This window comes from Salmo trutta, chromosome 32 (genome assembly GCF_901001165.1).
Source record: "Salmo trutta chromosome 32, fSalTru1.1, whole genome shotgun sequence".
Classification (NCBI taxonomy): Eukaryota; Metazoa; Chordata; class Actinopteri; order Salmoniformes; family Salmonidae; genus Salmo; species Salmo trutta.
This window is the reverse complement of record NC_042988.1, coordinates 30,204,753-30,224,114: the sequence shown is the minus strand read 5'-3', so window position 1 is coordinate 30,224,114 and position 19,362 is coordinate 30,204,753. Positions and strand designations below refer to the sequence as shown.

General features: G+C 42.2%; 1 protein-coding gene across 8 annotated transcripts in view; it reads left to right on the top strand.

Moving 5' to 3' along the window:
* LOC115171676 (delphilin) overlaps window positions 1–19,362 on the top strand; it is a 50,816-nt gene that overhangs the window by 8,490 nt on the left and 22,964 nt on the right. Inside the window, exon 2 of one of the 8 annotated variants that reach the window (XM_029728709.1) lies at window positions 7,050–7,095. The exons of 5 other annotated variants lie outside the window; for them this stretch is intronic. In XM_029728709.1, coding sequence (XP_029584569.1) covers window positions 7,076–7,095 — 20 coding nt within the window. In that variant the 5' untranslated portion in view covers window positions 7,050–7,075. Of the gene's footprint in view, window positions 1–963; window positions 1,533–7,049; window positions 7,096–7,374; window positions 9,277–19,362 lie in introns of those variants that run through there. 2 more of the 8 variants (XM_029728708.1, XM_029728707.1) reach the window with 2 other exon arrangements.

Sequence of the window (19,362 nt, the reverse complement as noted above, 5' to 3'; positions counted from 1 at the left end):
TGATATAATCAGGACAGCATATTCATATTTTAGAGTGAGTGAACAGCCTTGGTGCCAGACCTGAGTTTGAAGATGCAGTTTGTGTTTGTATGTGTGTGATATGATTAGTGCTTTGATATTGGATATGTTTCATCAAGGTTGCTCACAGGGAAGGCTCAGACATGTGAAATGCTATGATGTCCATATACATACTGTATATAATGTTTATGATCTATGGTAAAATCTTAGATTCATCACATGGTGTAGTATTCCTAGTTGCCCTCAAGGGGACTAATACCATTGTAATGAATTGAATGGAACCTGATTGAGTTGCACATTTTTATTTGTATGTTTTCATACTATTGTGAGAACATATGGAGTAGTCCTGGAAAACTGAACCCTTTGCGCAATCCCAAATTCATCTTGTCCATTTAGATTGATCGGTTCAGTTCAGCTCACCTGGATGACTTACTGTGCATTGGATCAGAACAATGGATTTTACCCACAGGGGGAGCTTTGAATGTTCATTGTAATTAATCATATTCAAGTGGTCTACCAATAACCTTTGTGTTTTAGTGTTCTACTACACCGAAATGAGCTTGGGGAGAGTCGAATAGACCTTAGTGTGTTTAATCGACCAGGACCAGTAAGTGTGCTGATATAGGATTAGTTTAGCCTTTTAGATCATATTGAATAGAATTATATGGGCAGGGGGGACCTGATCCTAGATCAGAACTTCTACTCAGAGATGCTTTATAAATACAGGCCCTGGCTGAGGTATTAATCGATATGGTAGTCTTGAACAATAATAGGTCTGCATTGGAGGAACAAGAGCAATTTAATTGCGTAACAATCAATATTTCATAGAAAAACTGCTTTCCTCATACTTTTTCCTCAGAATGGTGGCAGGAACAGAATCAGTTATGTGGCGAAGCTCAATGACTTTGATCAGATGTCACCAGTGGGCTGTCTCGTGGTGAGGACTGCCTGTTTGAAATCCTCCTCAGGCAGGAGATGTCAGTTTGGTTTGCATACTCCATGGTAACATCCCAAATAGCACCCTGTTCTCTATAAGGTCCACTACTTTTGACCAGGCTCTTCTCTAAACTAGTGCACTATGTAGGTAATAGGATGGCATTTGGGGACGCAGCCCATTTATCCCTCCGGTACAGAGGAAACTGTCAAAGTCCCCAGGGAATATCATGTTTCTTTCTTCTCAGCATTGATAGCGAAGTAGAAAATAAACCCTTTTGCGTACGCAGGCACTTTCTGTGTGTCTGAGAGACTTATACACCACATACATTTTTTGCATCTCATTGTTGATTATGATCGTTTTTTTCATCCAGCTCTTAGCTTCTCTGCAGGCACTTTGCTGTTGGTGGTAGAGAGATGCACACACAGTCACTCTCACGCTTACATCTGCTGCATCTGCACACTGCAGTGACAGGCTTTGGACACACACACACATACGCGTACACACACACATTTCCTTCCCCTGGTTTGGATTTGTAAACCCTGCAGAAAGCGATGCTGCTGATGATGACCTGCTTCAGGTGAGTACTGCTGCCTGGTGATCTGAGTGATGTCAGTACTGTGATTTGGGCAGGTGTTGTGAAATAGACAGTTATGCAGGTGTTGTGTACTCCATAAGATACAGTAGAGGGGCGGCAGGTAGCCTAGCGGTTAGAGCATTGGGCCAGTAACCGAAAGGTTGCTGGTTCGAAAACCTGAGCCGACAAGGTGAAAAATCTGTCTACGTGCCCTTGAGCAAGGCACTTTACGCTAATTTGATCCAGGGGCACTGTACTATTATTAGTGACCCTGTTAAACACATTTCACTGCTTCTGTCTAGTGTATGTGACAATAAAACATATATTTATTTTTATTGCGTGTGGAGGATTTTGGTTTGTTTGACTAAGCCTTTGGCCAGTTTGATTAGTTTTGTGTTCCTCTCATCTTCCTGTACTTGATCATGCCCTGAGGCCAGTTGTGATGGTAAAATGTCATAGAGTTTGGAGTTTAGAAGATTGCTGCTATTTGTCAACAACTGTACTAATGATGGTTGGTAGACAGGACTGTTTTGTCAGAACGCAATGGTACTAATACTTAGTTGATAGCTACTGTAGGCTACCAACGGTGGGGGTTCTAGTTTACGTGTTATCAATTGTCAAAATAAATTCATGTCCTGGCTTCTCAATGGGCGTTGTTTGTTGCTTTCTCCTTCTTATACATTTTGTGCAGTGATGATGAGTTTCTCTCACCATCAAGGAATATTCCTAGCGCACTCTCCCCCCCCTCCAAAAACAGAAGGCTCATATTGTTGTTGCATAACCAGTGTTGACTGGAGACTGGAGAGAGTTTAGTCTGCTCCCTCCCTCAGTGGGAGTGGAGGTAAAAGGTAATGTAACATAATGTGACAGATGTGATAATGGGAGAAGGTAATGCAATTTGGGTCTCATTTGTATCTGGCACAGCAGAATCTTACTCCCAAAGACTTCTCTTTTCTCTGCTCTCATCAGGGGCGTTTTGTAGGATTTGAAGACATTTGGGGCTTAGCCCAAAGCCAATAAGGGTGTGGGGGCATTCTCCCCCAGCCCCCAAAAAAGAAAGGAATTTCAACAGCTAAATGCATTAATTTGGTGCACTTCGAGGTGAACATTGAGAGATTTGCCAAGGCAGCAGCTACTCTTCCTTGGGTCCAGCAACAGGTAACTTGCACCTTCCCACCTCCCACAGCAGACACTGCCAGTACTCAATTGCAAATCTACTGTGTCTCTACTCTGGAACACTCTCTACTCTCTTCTCTGGACCAAATACATCTACAATGTATTGCCAAAAACCTCCATACCACTCAACAACTTCAAACAGACTCTGGCCTGTCCAATGAGCCAAATGGATTAAAGAATCCCACAGTACCCAATCTCTCTCACTCACTCACTCACACGCACACATGCACGCACGCTGTGCAGTAATTAGAATCCATAGAGCAGCTTTAAGTGATACAGTCCACTGTGTGCTCACCCCTCCTCTGCCTCTCTCCATCATTTTCTCTGTGTCGTCTGCCCTCTTCTGTTGCTGTATCTTAGTCTTTTATGTTACTATGTCTTGTCTACCCTCCTCTCTTTTCCTGTCCTGGTTGTAAAAAATGTTTTAGTAGTAATTTCAGGGGCTTTTTTACCTAACCTGCAAATTCTTTGTAAACCATGTTTTACGTTTTCATTGTCTGTATTTCACCTGTTTTAATTTGTGCAAATAAATAATCTACAGAGCAGCTTGAAGTGATACAGTCTACTGTGTGCTCACCCCACCTCTGTTCTCGCTCCATCTGCGCTCTTCTGCCACTTAAAGATGCTGAGCACTAATGCTAGCTTACTAGCATTAGCCAACCCTTATGCTGAGGGAGACTAGCTAGTTAGCTACCACCAACCCTGCACAAACCTGTGGCTAACTCAGCTGCTGATGCTGCACTTTGACTTAATGGCTGTTCTGCCCCCTCCACATCATTCACTGCTGCCTGCTCGTGCTCAACCTGCTTGCTTCTTTTTGCCTCTCTTTCGGAAGAAGTTCCAAATATCCATATTGGCTCTGTGCTATGCTACAGCCTCTGACTGAGTAACAGGCGTTTTGCTGAGTGATGACATTGTCGTGACTTTACTTTCATTAATCTGATGACTGTTATTTATTTAATCCACTGTTTAACTGTTACCCGAATAAGTTAATAATTTAACGACTGACTCATTAGGAATTTGGGGCACCACGGAAGAAGTTGTTTAAAGAGTTACCATCTCCTGAATTAAACTCTATAAGGTATATATATATATTACATCGATAAACAGTCATCTTATTAATCATTACCTCGTATCATATCATCATTCTGAACAGTCGTAACCTCATGCATCTGCAAAAACCCCAGCCTTACTCATGATTCAGTACTACACAAATTGGTTTCATTATTTATTTACTAGCTAACTAAATAATAACACAGAATAAACATACACACTTACACACAATACGGCTTTTACACAACGACATGGAGAAGGAGAGAGGAAAAGACACTTATCGTCAATACATTTTCAGAACTATTCTCACGGTAATCATATAGTTTGCACATGAACCGCCACCCATTTGGAATAAGAAATCATGAATGTATTTACGTATGGTTGCCTTTGTTCATCGTGTTGTCCTGAACAGAACTACAGAGTTCAGTCTGTTCCATTCGCTCCTGAAGCTGTCAAGGGACGAGAGCGGTCCACTGCATTGAGAAATCTCGACCAATCACTGCAGGCTCCGTGTCACTCTAGGTACTTTTTGCAGTGCCTGATACTGTCTAGCACAGTATATTGTATTGTTTATTTTTGTAATTAAAATCTGCAAGTAAAACCTTTTTTTTCTTTTTTTATACTGCATAACGCAAGTGATGTGTAGTTATGGAAACTCATATCAGACTGAAATGAAACAAACATATTTTTACATTTTTGGGCTGGACCAAAAACATTAAGTGTTAGGGAATAATGATACCACTGACTCTCATTGCCCATAATCCCCTTATTCCTTTAGGTGTTAGTCAGAGAGCTGTGACCCAGTCTGTAATGGGCAGACACAGACCTGGGCAGACACAGACCTGGGCAGACCTTGTTCACTGTCTTGTCGTGATATAATCAGTACTTTTCCTGTGTTTGTGACTCTGTCAGCACTCTGTAAGATTTACTGGTTGTTGTTAACCAGACAGATGGAAGATAGCATTAGATTTTTACCTTAAAAAGGGACAAGAAAATGTGATTGATTTTGTTTGGTTGACAACTAAAATGTGTGCTTGTCACACCCTGACCTGTTTCACCTGTCCTTGTTATTGTCTCCAACCCCTCCAGGTGTTGCTTGTTTTCAAATTATTTATTTTTTAATTGTTACCCCTTACTTCTCCTCTCCTCGGCTTTTGGACCCCTCCAGGGGGCCACCATTTTTTCCAAGTTGGACCTTCGGAATGCCTACCACCTGGTTCGGATACGCGAAGGGGATGAGTGGAAGACAGCCTTCAACACAGCCAGTGGACATTATGAGTATCAGGTCATGCCGTTTGGACTCACCAACGCCCCCGCTGTCTTTCAGGCTTTGGTAAACGATGTGCTCCAGGACATGCTCAACTGTTTTGTGTTCGTCTACCTTGACGACATCCTGTTTTTTCCCCGGTCTGCCCAAGAACATGTTCTTCACGTCAGGCAGGTCTTTCAGCGCCTCCTGGAGAACCAACTGTTCGTGAAAGCCGAGAAGTGTGTGTTCCACCGCTCTATAATCACTTTTCTGGGATATGTCATTGCTGAGGGTAATGTCCAGATGATCCTGGAAAGGTGAAAGCAGTGGTGGATTGGCCTCATCTTACATCCAAGGTGCAGTTTCAACATTTCCTAGGATTTGCAAACTTCTACCGCCGTTTCATTTGGGGTTACTGCAACCTGGCGGCCCCCCTCTTGGCCCTCACTTCTCCCAAAGTACTGTTCAAATGGTCTCCTGCTGTCAACAAAGCCTTTGTGGACCTGAAGCATCGGTTCACAACAGCACCCATCCTCATCCATCCAGACCCGCCGCGTCAATTTGTGGTTGTGGTGGATGCATCTGATGTTGGAGTTGGGGCCATCCTGTCCCAGCGATCTGCCCAGGACCAAAAGCTTCATCCCTGTGCCTTCCTGTCCCATCATCTCAATTCTGCAGAGAGGAACTACGACATAGGCAACCGAGAACTCCTGGTGGTCAAGATGGCGTTGGAAGAGTGGAGGCACTGGCTGGAAGGAGCAGAACAGCCATTCTTGGTCTGGACCGACCATAAAAATCAGGACTATCTCCGTACAGCCAAGTGCCTTAACTTTAGGCATACCCGGTGGGCTCTGTTGTTTACCAGATTCAACTTCACCATTTCCTACCGCCCAGGATCCAAAAATGTGAAGCCTGATGCTCTCTCTCGCCAATACAGTTCCTCTGCCACACCCTCGGTCACCGAAACCATTCTCCCTACCTCATGCCTAGAAGCCACAGTGGATTGGGGGTATTGAGACCCTGGTTTGCAAAGCACAACGTTCCCAGCCTGGACCTGAAGGGGGCCCGGCCAACCGGCTGTTTGTCCCTAACGCAGTCCGGTCCCGGATCCTGGAATGGGCTCATTCCTCCAGGCTAACCTGTCATCCTGGTTACCACCCTACCCTAGCCTTCCTTCGACAACACGGTGTACGCCAAGAACAAGACTCCACGGCAAGCTCCTTCTGGCCTTCTTCAACCACTACCAGTCCCTCATCGTCCCTGGTCCCATATCTCTCTGGGCTTTGTCACTGGGCTTCCCCCGTCTGATGGCAACACCGTCATTCTGACAGCGGTGAGTTGGTTTTCTAAAGCTGCTCATTTCATCCCTCTCCCTAAACTACCCTCTGACAAGGAAATGACCCATCTCATGGTGCAGCACGTCTTCCGGATCCATGGTCTCCCGGTGGATATGGTTTCCGACCGAGGTCCTCAATTCTCATCTGGCTATCCTCCGAATTCCATCCCCAATCAAACGGAGCGAGCTAATCGGGACCTGGAGACCACCTTAAGATGCCTGGTTTCAACCAACCCCACTACCTGGAGCCGTCAACTGGTCTGGGTGGAGTATGCCCGGAACACCCTTCCCTGTTCTGCCACGGGACTCTCCCCTTTCGAGTGCTCCATGGGGTATCAACCTCCACTCTTCCCGGAACAAGAGCAGGAGGTTTGCGTACCCTTGGCCCAGATGTTTGTCCACCGCTGTCGACGTACCTGGAGGGCGGCTACTCTCAAGACCAACTCCAGGTATTGTTGACAAGCAGACCGTCGTCGGACCCCAGCTCCCCGCTACCGCATTGGGCAGAGGGTAGGGCTTTCCACTCGGGTTCTGCCCCTTCGGGTAGTCCTGCAAGCTGTTTCCCCATTTCATTGGTCCTTTTCCTATCAGTCCTGAGTTCCACTGCTGTCCGTCTTGTGTTACCCTGTACCCTCCGTATTCACCCTACCTTCCATATGTCTAGGATTAAGCCTGTGTCTCACAGTCCTTTGTCTTCTGTTTCCAGGCCCGTCCCTCCCCCCTGGGTCAGCGATGGCCAGACAGCATATACGGTGAGACGCCTCCTGAAGGTTCGACCATGGGGCAGGGGTTTCCAGTACCTGGTTGATTGGGAGGGTTATGGCCCGGAGGAGAGGTGCTGGGTCCCTGCTAAAGACATTCTGTACCCGGCCCTCATCGCCAATTTTCACCGCCGACACCCCAGTCAGCCAGGTATGCACCCAGGTAGGTGCATACCTGCCTGCCTTTACCTCGAGCCTGTCTGCCACTCTGTACCTCCTGGACTCTGAACTGGTTTTGACATTTTCCCTGTCCACGACCATTCTCTTGCCTACCCCTTTTTGGATTATTTAACATCTTAAACTCCAACCATCTGCGTCCTGTGTCTGCATCTGGGTCTCACCATGTGTCATGATAGTGCTTTCGAACTGTACTTTGCACAGGTTTGATTTCACATGGCATCGTACTACAGCATCCAGTTTGTTGTGAAACAGTTTTGCTCAGTTTTGAGGATGTTGAGGTCCTGATTGATGTAAATGGTTGCTGATGAGGTTCAATCTCTGGAATAAAGTCTAAAACCCTGCAGCTCCAGCTGTTGCCATTTGGACTAATGTAGATTGTCCTGTGTTGCTTGCTGTACTTTATTGTTTTCATCCCTCTGACCTTTGCTGGGCAGTGATGGGCTAGATTTGAATAACATATGCATCTCTACTAGCCTCGTACGAACCATTCTAATCTCGCAAGCTCACATTCGGTTTTGCTACACGGATACATATAGTATCTCCAATGCTACATCTCCAATGCCTCCCTACATAGATTACCATGTGAGAACAGCAGCGTGTGCGTCACACCTCCACCACTGTCTCAGTCTCTCTCATCAATATTAACTCTCTGTTTATAATGGGTGGACCCAGATGATCTCTCACTGGGTGTTTTCACAGACTTTATTATCTCTCTCTCTCTCTCTTTCATTATCTTTCCTCTTCTCTCTTTGATTATCACTGTCTTGGTGTGCACTTGCCCTGTGGATTCATAGGTGAAGTCACTGTTCTCTCCTGCTTCTTCTAAACTTGACCAGCCAGCTTGTGCCTCTGTCCCAGCCAATCTACCCATCTCTCCCCACGGATGTGTTCTATTTTTAAGCAGCCTACTTCTTTTAATAAATTCTCTCTTAGATTTCTGAAGCAGGCGCCAGCAGAACTTCTTAAACTGACGAACAACCCATGGGTTAGCAAGTGCTGGAACACTTTAATGTTCTGCAAAACATATAGTGTTATGGGTGACAAGTGTCACCCATATCAAACAATGCAGCTTTGGAGAAGAGCATACAGTGCAGTATGTCCTGCAATGTTATGTGGTAGTTATTTGACATTATGTGGGCAAATAGTAAGTTGAAAATATTGGAGCATTGTTTATATGTCTCGTTAACTGGAAAGTTACAGAGACGTTTTATTGCAGCATGTCCTATCTAATAGTGTGGGTAAAGTTGGTATATAGTGTTTAAATAGTCACCTGTGAGTATGTTTTCTGGGGGAGATTCCACCGCTGTGCTGTTGGCAACTGTTGTTGCAATTGATGTGTGATTCTCTGCTTCATATAATAGACCTCAATCCTTCTCTATCCATTCCATTACATAATTTGCTCATCAGTGGATCTTACAGTCTGTGCCGACCTGCCTCTGTAATTCAGAAGGGACTCTTCTCTCCTCTCTCCCTACTCACCCGTTCCTCCCTCCGTCCTCTGAGAGACTAGACGACTAAGTCTTTTCCATTCTCACTTTGGGTGACACCTTGGACACACATGAGCATTTTGGAATCGAGCGGTTGCCATGACCACCCCTGGGTGACCCAGTAGACAAGGACAAGGGAGAGGAGGAGGAGAGGAGTGGAACAAAGAGAGGCGTATCATCTGACGCTGTCCTGAGGATGTTTTGGAGGTCTTGAGATTTTTGAGAGAGAGAGACACGCTTTTTATTCTTCTCTTACTCCATCTCTCTCTTTTTTGGGCGGCTGGCTTCCTACCCTGCAGCAAGCTCACCTTCTTCCTCTTCTCCTGTCTTTCTCCCCGCTGTTTCTCCTTGAGAGTTATTTTCTTTATTTAAACCACATGAGGACTAATTACTCTTGTTAAGGACGAGGAGACGCCTACTTACCTTCTTGTTCAGAGCTCTTTCACAACTTCCTGGTACCCTGAAGAGGCATGGGGAGGGATAGGAGCATCTCCCGCCACTTTCGGTACAGTGCTCTGTGTGCTTTCATCTTAGTTGTGCTCTTAGCTTGTTTGGCGCTGAGTTGACGAGTATTTGTTGATGTTGTTTGATAAAGCTTGGACATGAGAGTTGCTGTTATTTCTCTGTTGTCAAAACATTTTGCCTTATTGTGAAAATAGCATCAACTAAGAATGTGTGCACTTGGCTTACAATAGTGTTTCTATTGCTTGAAGTCCATATTAAAGTTTGATATTATTCCGTTTGCAATTATTGAAACACTAGGGTGTATATGTATGTATAATAGTTAAATCTCCCTGTACCTTATAATGTTGACTGTAGATTGACCTATTTTTCACTGTGTTATGCTAAAGGTATTACAAGATACGGCTCCCCATTACTTTGTGCATTTATAGTTGCTGTGTCTAAGCTCTCCTCTCTCTACCCTGGTAGGCTACAGTAACAGCCTACTACACATTGGCATGTGAATCGGATTTATCATCTCTCCTAACTGGGTCTCACAGGAGATAATTGACATTGTTCTTCCTTAATAAGTTTCCCACATTCTGGTTGTCATTTATCCCTGAGAGTGGCACGTCCTTGATCCACCCCTCCTCCATCTTTAGTTATAGATAGACACGACCTGCTTTTAATTGAGGACATAGCGAGTCCTTCATCACAGAGGCCTACATCCCTACTCAACATGGAAGAATCATTTAAGTTTCCTTTAACTTTGGTTCAGGGCAGAAAGGTCTGATGCTGTCTTGTTTCACCTATCCAAAGTGTTCAGACCATGTGCACAAGATATTGGGTCTAGGTAGGACAAAGTGCTTGGGAGTGGGACCTGGGCCTATAATGTGGATTGGATTTTGTTTTTCTAAGTTTCTCATCCTCCATTTTGTCTTGAGTGACCTCTCAATAAAAGCTGAAAGGCCTACATAGCCTAACCCTAGCCTTTTGAAATAGATTACATGACTACCTGGAATTACAGCAGGTAAGCCTAGCACTCCGTGGCCTATAAAAATAACTTATTTCTCTCTATATATATTTCTTCCTTTCTCTCTGCCTCTCTTTCTGTCTCTATGGTAGGCATAGTCTGTTTACTTGTTAAATTCAGGTGCATGGCTCTGAAGAGTTGTGGTAAGGATGCAGAAAGAGCTAAGTACTTTTGAGTTTTATGCTATTCATAGGTTGTGGAAATAATTAGAATAAGAATAATTCTATGGGGGAAATCAATGTGCTTATTACTGTGTTATGTAACCCAGAACTAATATCTCACTTAGTTTGGTCAGATACTGCCCACAAGATTAGTAGTTTCTCTGTAGTGCTCAGTCTCTTTTTTAAATTTTTATTTGTATCTTTTTTTTGGTAAATATATATATATATATATATATATATATATATATATATATATATATACATACATACACACATATATACATACAGATACCTATATAAACATACTTTTTTTTAAATATACCTTTATTATTCCCCGCAAACCCTACCACCCTTCCCCCAATTGGAGTAAACTAATAAACAATAACACTTAGGCTTCTAACTTCAGTTTATACATCTTAAACACCTTTTACAGACACAATCTATTTTACAATAGTTATATGTTGTTTGTTTTTAGTCCTTCCTCTATTTCTGATCCAGTTTGATTTCTATTTGTGACTGCTATTTCACAAAATTTCTGAACCTGAACAAGTTCCTTACTTTTTTCCCCTTCTACTTGCCTCTTCCATTTTTGTGGTAATGCTGCAATTAATTGGTTGTAATTTTGGGTAGAGCAGACATTTCTATATGTCTGTGTTAGCTGCATGTGTGACATAACTACACAAGTCCTATTTATGATATTATTCACTAAAATTATACCTTTTTAAAAATGTCTTCGAAAAATAACTTTTTTTTAAATCAATTAGTATATTTGAGTTTAACCACAATATTTGTTGTATTATTTGTTCTGTCTTTTCAGGTGGATTAAACTGAAATTGCAACCAAATTTTTAAGGCTTGTTTAAAAAATAACGATATTTTGGAGATTATTTCCTTTTCAAACAACCGAAAGTGAGCAAGTGTCATCTGAATAAAGGGAAAAAGGCCAATCTTGAACATAGGATGAGACATTCCTACCAATTTACTAGAGAACCAGTTTGGATTTAAGTATAAATTTTGTATGACTGATGCCTTTAGTGAGAGGTCTAATGCTTTAATATTTAATAATTTCTGTCCTCCAAATTCATATTCGTTATATAAATAGGCCCTTTTAATTTTGTCTGGCTTGCCATTCCAAATAAAATAGAATATTTTTTGTTCATATAATTTAAAAAGCAGGTCACTCGGTGTTGGCAAAACCATAAGCAAATAGGTAAACTGTGATATGACTAAAGAGTTAATCAGGGTGATTTTTCCAAAAATAGACAGGTATTTTCCTTTCCATGGTAGCAAGATCTTATCTATTTTGCTAACTTTCTATAAAAATATATTGGTGTGAGATCATTTCTTTCTTTTGGGATTTGTATACCGAGTATGTCCACATCTCTGTCAGACCATATAATTGGTAAACTACACGCTAATGTAAAATTTGCATTTTTTTTGTGATCCAATACGTAATATAGTAAGTACACTTATCATAATTTGGTTTTAATCCAGAGAGGATAGCAAAAGTATCTAGATCCTTTATGAGGCTGTGGAGAGATTCTAATTGTGGTTTTAAAAGAAAACATGAATCATCAGTGTACAATGACACCTTAGTTTTTAAGCCACTGATTTCTAATCTCTTAATATTAGTGTTTGATCTAATTTTAACAGCTAACATTTCGATGGCAATAATAAATAGATATGCAGATAGTGGACAACCTTGTTTTACTCCTCTAGATAGTTTAAAACTTTCTGAGATGTAGCCATTATTTACTATTGTACACCTTGGATTACTATACATAACTTTAACCCACTTTATAAGAGATTCCCCAAAATTGAAATATTCTAGGCATTTATATATAAACTTCAGTCGTACTTTATCAAAAGCCGTTTTCAAAATCAGCTATGAAAACCAGGCCTGGTGTCCCTGATATTTCATATTATTCTATTGTTTCCAGTACTTGTCTTATATTATCTCCAATGTATCGTCCATGTAAAAAACCTGTCTGATTAGGATTAATAATATCTGACAATACTTTTTTAATTCTATGCGCCAAGCATTTTGCTAGGATTTTTGCATCACAACACTGAAGTGTAAGAGGTCTCCAATTTTTTAAATGGACTGGATCTTTATATATACCACTTGGGTCTTGTTTCAGTAATAATGATATCAGACCTTCTTGTTGCGTGTCTGATAATCTACCATTTATATAGGAGGGGTTAAAACATGCTAATAATGGCCCTCTGAGTATATCAAAAACAGTTTTGTATACTTCCACTGGTATGCCATCCAGCCCTGGAGTTTTCACAGTCTTAAAGGCTTTAATTGCATCAAGAAGTTCCTCCTCTGTAATTTGGCCTTTACATGAGTCTTTCTGTACAGATGTTCATTTTACATTATTATTAGGGAAAAAAATCCACACAATTAGTTTCAGTTAGTGGAGATGGAGGAGACTGAAATGAAAACATATTCTTAAAGTACTTTACTTCCTCTTTCAAAATATAATTTGGTGAATCATGCATGACTCCATCATTTGTAACAAGTTTCAATACATTTTTTTGGTAGCATTTCTATATTGAAGATTGAAAAAGAATTTGGTGCATTTTTCCCCATATTCCATCCAGTTCGCTTTATTTTTATAATATATTACACTGGATCTTTCTTGAATAAGTTCCTCCATTTCTTTTTGTTTTTCCTCTAACTTATTCTGTGCCTCTATGGTACAGTTTTTATTGCTATCTAACTGTACTGTTAGTCCTTCAATTTCCTTTGTTAATCTTGACTCTTTTGATCTAAATTGCTTTTGTTTTATAGATGCGTATTGAATTGCATGGCTTCTAAAGGCACATTTAAGAGTGTCACATACAATACGGGGATTTGCTGTACCTATGTTATGTCTGAAAAAGTCAGTTGTAAATTCTTCTGTCCTAGTTCCAAACAATTTATCATCTAGTAGGCTTTCATTACATTTCCAAAATCCTCACCCACATGGAAATTCTGTAAGAGTAACATATATGCCAATTATGTGATGATCCGATCGCATTCTGTCCCCTACTTTTTAAACTTTTGGTGCCAAAGAGAATGGCATAAGAAAGTAGTCAAGACAACTAGCTTGATTAAGCCTCCGCCATGTATATCTCACTAGGTCAGGGTATTTAAGTCTCCATATATCCACTAATTCCAATATATCCATGACATTCATGATTTCCTTAAGTGCCTGAGGGTGATAGTTTGTAGTGTGATTTCCTTTCCGGTCCATAGAGGTATTTAAGACCGTATTAAAATCTCCCACCATAATAATAGAGTCTAGTGTTGCTTGTAGAGTTGATCAATTCTTATATATATTTTCAAAGAAGCTTGGATCATCATTATTTGGACCGTATAGGTTAATAAGCCATATCTGTTTATTGTCCAATAACATATTTAAAATAATCCATCTACCTTGATGATCTTTGGACAATTTGCACATTTGGATCAAAATTACTGTTAGTTAAAACCATCATCCCTTTTGAATTTCTTTGCCCATGGGAGAAATATATTTCACCCCCCCAGTCCTTTTTCCACAAAACTTAATCTAAAATTGTTGAATGAGTTTCCTGTAAACAATAGATATTATATTCCTTCTCTTTTAGCCAGGTTAATACTGATTGTCTTTTCTTATTATCTGCTAAGCCATTACAATTGTAACTGGCTATACTTATTTCACCACTTACCATAATGAGACACAACTTTCAATTCTATTTCTAAAAATATATATGTTTGTAAACGTATCATTAAAAAGTAACATGATAATTGAATGTCTATATAGCTGTACCTTGATATTTGCATTGCTACTAAGTAAACCTCCAATTGGTCCCCACTATTCCACCCGCTTAAAGCCCTCCTCATCCTGAGTAGGGTTGTCATCCCAATGCCCGGCAGACCACCCCTGATCCCCCGTACCCCATAGCCCTGAAAGGACTGGGATCCATCCTTCGAAAAGAGCACATTTACAGAACAGAAGTAGATCAACTGCCAAATGCATTTCCATTGCCCTCACCTCGATTTCTATTATATCAATCAATCAATCAATCAATCAATCTATATATGTGGATATATATATACAGTTGAAGTTGGAAGTTTACATACACTTAGGTAGGAGTCATTAAAAGTCGTTTTTCAACCACTCCAGAAATTTCTTGTCAACAAACTATAGTTTTGGCAAGTCGGTTAGGACATCTAGTTTGTGCATGACACAAGTAATTTTTCCAACAATTGTTTACACACAGATTATTTCACTTATAATTCACTGTATCCCAATTCCAGTGGGTCAGAAGTTTACACTAAGTTGACTGTGCCTTTAAACAGCTTGGAAAATTCCAGAAAATGATGTCATGGCTTTAGAAGCTTCTGATAGGCTAATTAACATAATTTCAGTCAGTTGGTGGTGTATCTGTGGATGTTTTTCAAGGCCTACCTTCAAACTCAGTGCCTCTTTGCTTGACATCATGGGAAAATCAAAAGAAATCAGCCAAGACCTCAGAAAAGAAAATGTACACAAGTCTGGTTCATCCTCCACCTGAAGGTACCACATTCATCTGTACCAACAATAGTACGCAAGTATAAACACCATGGGACCATGCAGCCGTCATACCGCTCAGGAAGAGACACATTCTGTCTCCTAGAGATGAACGTACTTTGGTGCAAAAAGTGCAAATCAATCCCAGAATAACAGCAAAGGACCCTGTGAAGATGCTGGAGGAAACAGGTACAAAAGTATCTACACTGCACCAAAAAATTAAGGGAACACTTAAACAACACAATGTAACTCCAAGTCAATCACACTTCTGTGAAATCAAACTGCCCACTTAGGAAGCAACACTGATTGACAATACATTTCACATGCTGTTGTGTAAATGGAATAGACAACAGGTGGAAATTATAGGCAATTAGCAAGACACCCCCAATAAAGGAGTGGTTCTGCAGGTGGTGACCACAGACCACTTCTCAGTTCCTATGCTTCCTGGCTGATGTTTTGGTCACTTTTGAATGCTGGCGGTGCTTTCACTCTAGTGGTAATATGAGACGGAGTCTACAACCCACACAAGTGGCTCAGGTAGTGCAGCTCATCCAGGATGGCACATCAATGCGAGCTGTGGCAAGAAGGTTTGCTGTGTCTGTCAGCGTAGTGTCCAGAGCATGGAGGCGCTACCAGGAGACAGGCCAGTACATCAGGAGACGTGGAGGAGGCCGTAGGAGGGCAACAACCCAGCAGCAGGACCGCTACCTCCGCCTTTGTGCAAGGAGGAGCAGGAGGAGCACTGCCAGAGCCCTGCAAAATGACCTCTAGCAGGCCACAAATGTGTCTGCTCAAACGGTCAGAAACAGACTCCATGAGGGTGGTATGAGGGCCCGACGTCCATAGGTGGGGGTTGTGCTTACAGCCCAACACCGTGCAGGACGTTTGGCATTTGGTAGAGAACATCAAGATTGGCAAATTCGCCACTGGCACCCTGTGCTCTTCACAGATAAAAGCAGGTTCACACTGAGCACATGTGACAGACGTGACAGAGTCTGGAGACGCCGTGGAGAAGGTTCTGCTGCCTGCAACATCCTCCAGCATGACCGGTTTGGCGGTGGGTCAGTCATGGTGTGGGGTGGCATTTCTTTGGGGGGCCGCACAGCCCTCCATGTGCTCACCAGAGGTAGCCTGACTGCCATTAGGTACTGAGATGAGATCCTCAGACCCCTTGTGAGACCATATGCTGGTGCGGTTGGCCCTGGGTTCCTCCTAATGCAAGACAATGCTAGACCTCATGTGTCTGGAGTGTGTCAGCAGTTTCTGCAAGAGGAAGGCATTGATGCTATGGACTGGCCATCCCGTTCCCCAGACCTGAATCCAATTGAGCACATCTGGGACATCATGTCTCGCTCCATCCACCAACGCCACGTTGCACCACAGACTGCCCAGGAGTTGGCATCAGGAGCATGCCCAGGCGTTGTAGGGAGGTCATACAGGCACGTGGAGGCCACACACACTACTGAGCCTCATTTTCACTTGTTTTAAGGACATTACATCAAAGTTGGATCAGCCTGTAGTGTGGTTTTCCACTTTAATTTTGAGTGTGACTCCAAATCCAGACCTCCATGGGTTGATAAATTGGATTTCTATTGATTATTTTTGTGTGATTTTGTTGTCAGCACATTCAACTATGTAAAGAAAAAAGTATTTAATAAGATTATTTCATTCATTCAGATCTAGGATGTGTTATTTTAGTGTTCCCTTTATTTTTTTGAGCAGTGTATATCCACAGTAAAATAAGTCCTATATCGACATAACCTGAAAGGCCGCTCAGCAAGGAAGAAGGCTCTACTCCATAACGGCCATAAAAAAGCCACACTACGGTTTGCAACTGCACATGGGGACAAAGATTGTACTTTTTGAAGAAATGTCCTCAGGTCTGATGAAACAAAAATAGAACTGTTTGGCCATAATGACCATCGTTGTGTTAGGAGGAAAAGGGGGAGACTTGCAAGACGAAGAACACCATCCCAACCGTGAAGCATGGGGGTGGCAGCATCATGTTGTGGGGTGCTTTGCTGCAGGAGGGACTGGTGCACTTCACAAAATAGATGTAATCATGAGGATGGAAAATTATGTGGATATATTGAAGCAACATCTCAAGGCATCAGTCAGCAAATGGGTCTTCCAAATGTACAATGACCCCAAGCATACTTCCAAAGTTGTGGCAAAATGACTTAAGGACAACAAAGTCAAGGTATTGGAGTGGCCATCACAAAGCCCTGACCGCAATCCCATAGAACATTTGTGGGCAGAACTGAAAAAGCGTGTGCGAGCAAGGAGGCCTACAAACCTGACTTAGTTGCACCAGCTCTGTCAGGAGGAATGGGCCAAAATTCTCCCAACTTATTGCGGGAAGCTTGTGGAAGGCTACCCGAAACGTGTAACCCAAGTTAAACAATAAAAAAGCAATGCTTCCAAATACTAATTGAGTGTATGTAAACTTCTGACCCACTGGGAATGTGATGAAAGAAAAAAACGCTGAAATATATAATTCTCTCTACTATTATTCTGACATTTCACATTCTTAAAAAAAGGTGGTGATCCTAACTGACCTAAGAGAGGGAATTTTTACTAGGATTAAATGTCAGGAATTGTTAGGATTAAATGTATTTGGCTAAGGTGTATGTAAACTTCTGACTTCAACTGTATATATATTTAAAAAATCCTGTTTCTTATTTTCCGTAATTAGCTATTAATATTTGTAGTAATGTAGGAAATTTATGTAAAGGATTTTACCTCTCACTATTCTCGCCATTACCAAAATTACATTATTGCAAGCAATTATTATATTAGCAAACAATTATTGTGAATCATCCTCTATTGTCCCTAACATCTTTTACTCCTTCGCAACAGCTGTGGGATACACACATACACCCACATACTCATACACACTCAACCCTTTCCCCCCACACAACCATAGGCTCACATTCTCAACAGTTGCACCATCCCAGAGCCCAACTCAAGAAAGGTCTTGATTTCCGAATGCATATACAGTTGCAGCTGTATGAGAAGGCCTGCAAGACTGTGCAAAAAATAAATAAAAAAATGGGCAGAAATGGAGAGATTTTATTAACCATTGTCATGTCCTGGATGATGGAGGTCAAATGTACCCCTTTTCCCTGAAACACCCACAACATGGTGCCCCGTATTGACCATATTCCCAAGCATCTCCATTCAGTCAGACTTTGATTTTGTGCCACCAGGGCCAAAATAATATACACCCTCTCTGAATGTCCGAGTGTGACCCCCTCACCATGGGTTACTGCAGCTAGTGTTGCCAGCACTGCCAGTGCCTGGATGGGGGCACCCCACCGGAATCCCCCCCGGCTAGGTACAAGGTCTTCAAGTGCTCAGCCTCTTTTCATATTTCTGTTCTCCTGCTGCAGTGCCAGGTTGTTCCTCTGGGAGGCAGTAGAGAGTGGTCTGTACCTGTGTTACTGGTGCAACCAGGGACAGTGACTGATGACTCCATACTGTGGATAAATATGAAAATGTACAACAGCCTCAATTAAAAACCACCAACCTGCCCATTGTTTTGATTTTATCGACTATGGAGAACACTATAAATAGGGCCCATTTTTTTTTTTTTTTTTTTTTTTAAGAGCTCTCCACAAAGGATAACATTCTGCTGTAGCGCCCTCGTCTGCCCCTTCGCTGGTTAATCACTCTGAGACACACACACACACACACACACACACACACACACACACACACACACACACACACACACACACACACACACACACACACACACACACACACCGTGGAGAGGTCAAGAGGGGGGTGTTGGCTGGCGACAGCATGGCAGGGTGTGCGTAGGAGGCAAGGTGGCGGGGTCAGGACTAGCTGGCTGTCTGTCTGGCTGGGAAGCATGTAATTATAGCGTCTATATTGTCTATCTGACTATTATAATCCACTAGTCTAATGGTGTGATACAGTAGGTGCCAATTTCTCCTTCTATAATTGACCTGCTCTAATGCATATCAGACAGTGTCAACCCTATTGTCTCAGCAATCAAGAAAACTGAATACAAGCTATTCTAAATACATGGGAAAGGGGGATACCTAGTCACTTGTACAACTGAATATATTCAACTGAAATGTGTCTTCCGCATTTAACCCAACCCTTCTGAATCAGAAAGGTGTGGGGGGCTGCCTTAATCGACATCCACGTCTTCGGTGCCTGGGGAACAGTGGATTAACTGCGTTGCTCAGGGGCAGAACGACAGATTTTTACCTTGTCAGCTCAGGGATTCGATCCAGCAACCTTTCGGGTTACTGGCCCGACGCTCTAACCACTATGGCAGCTGATTCTTTAAGGATAGTGTGTAGGTGATCAAGGCATATCCCAAAATGTCTATTCCAGTGCAAAATATAGTGTATGCTGCTCCTGTGCTTTCTTCCTGCACCC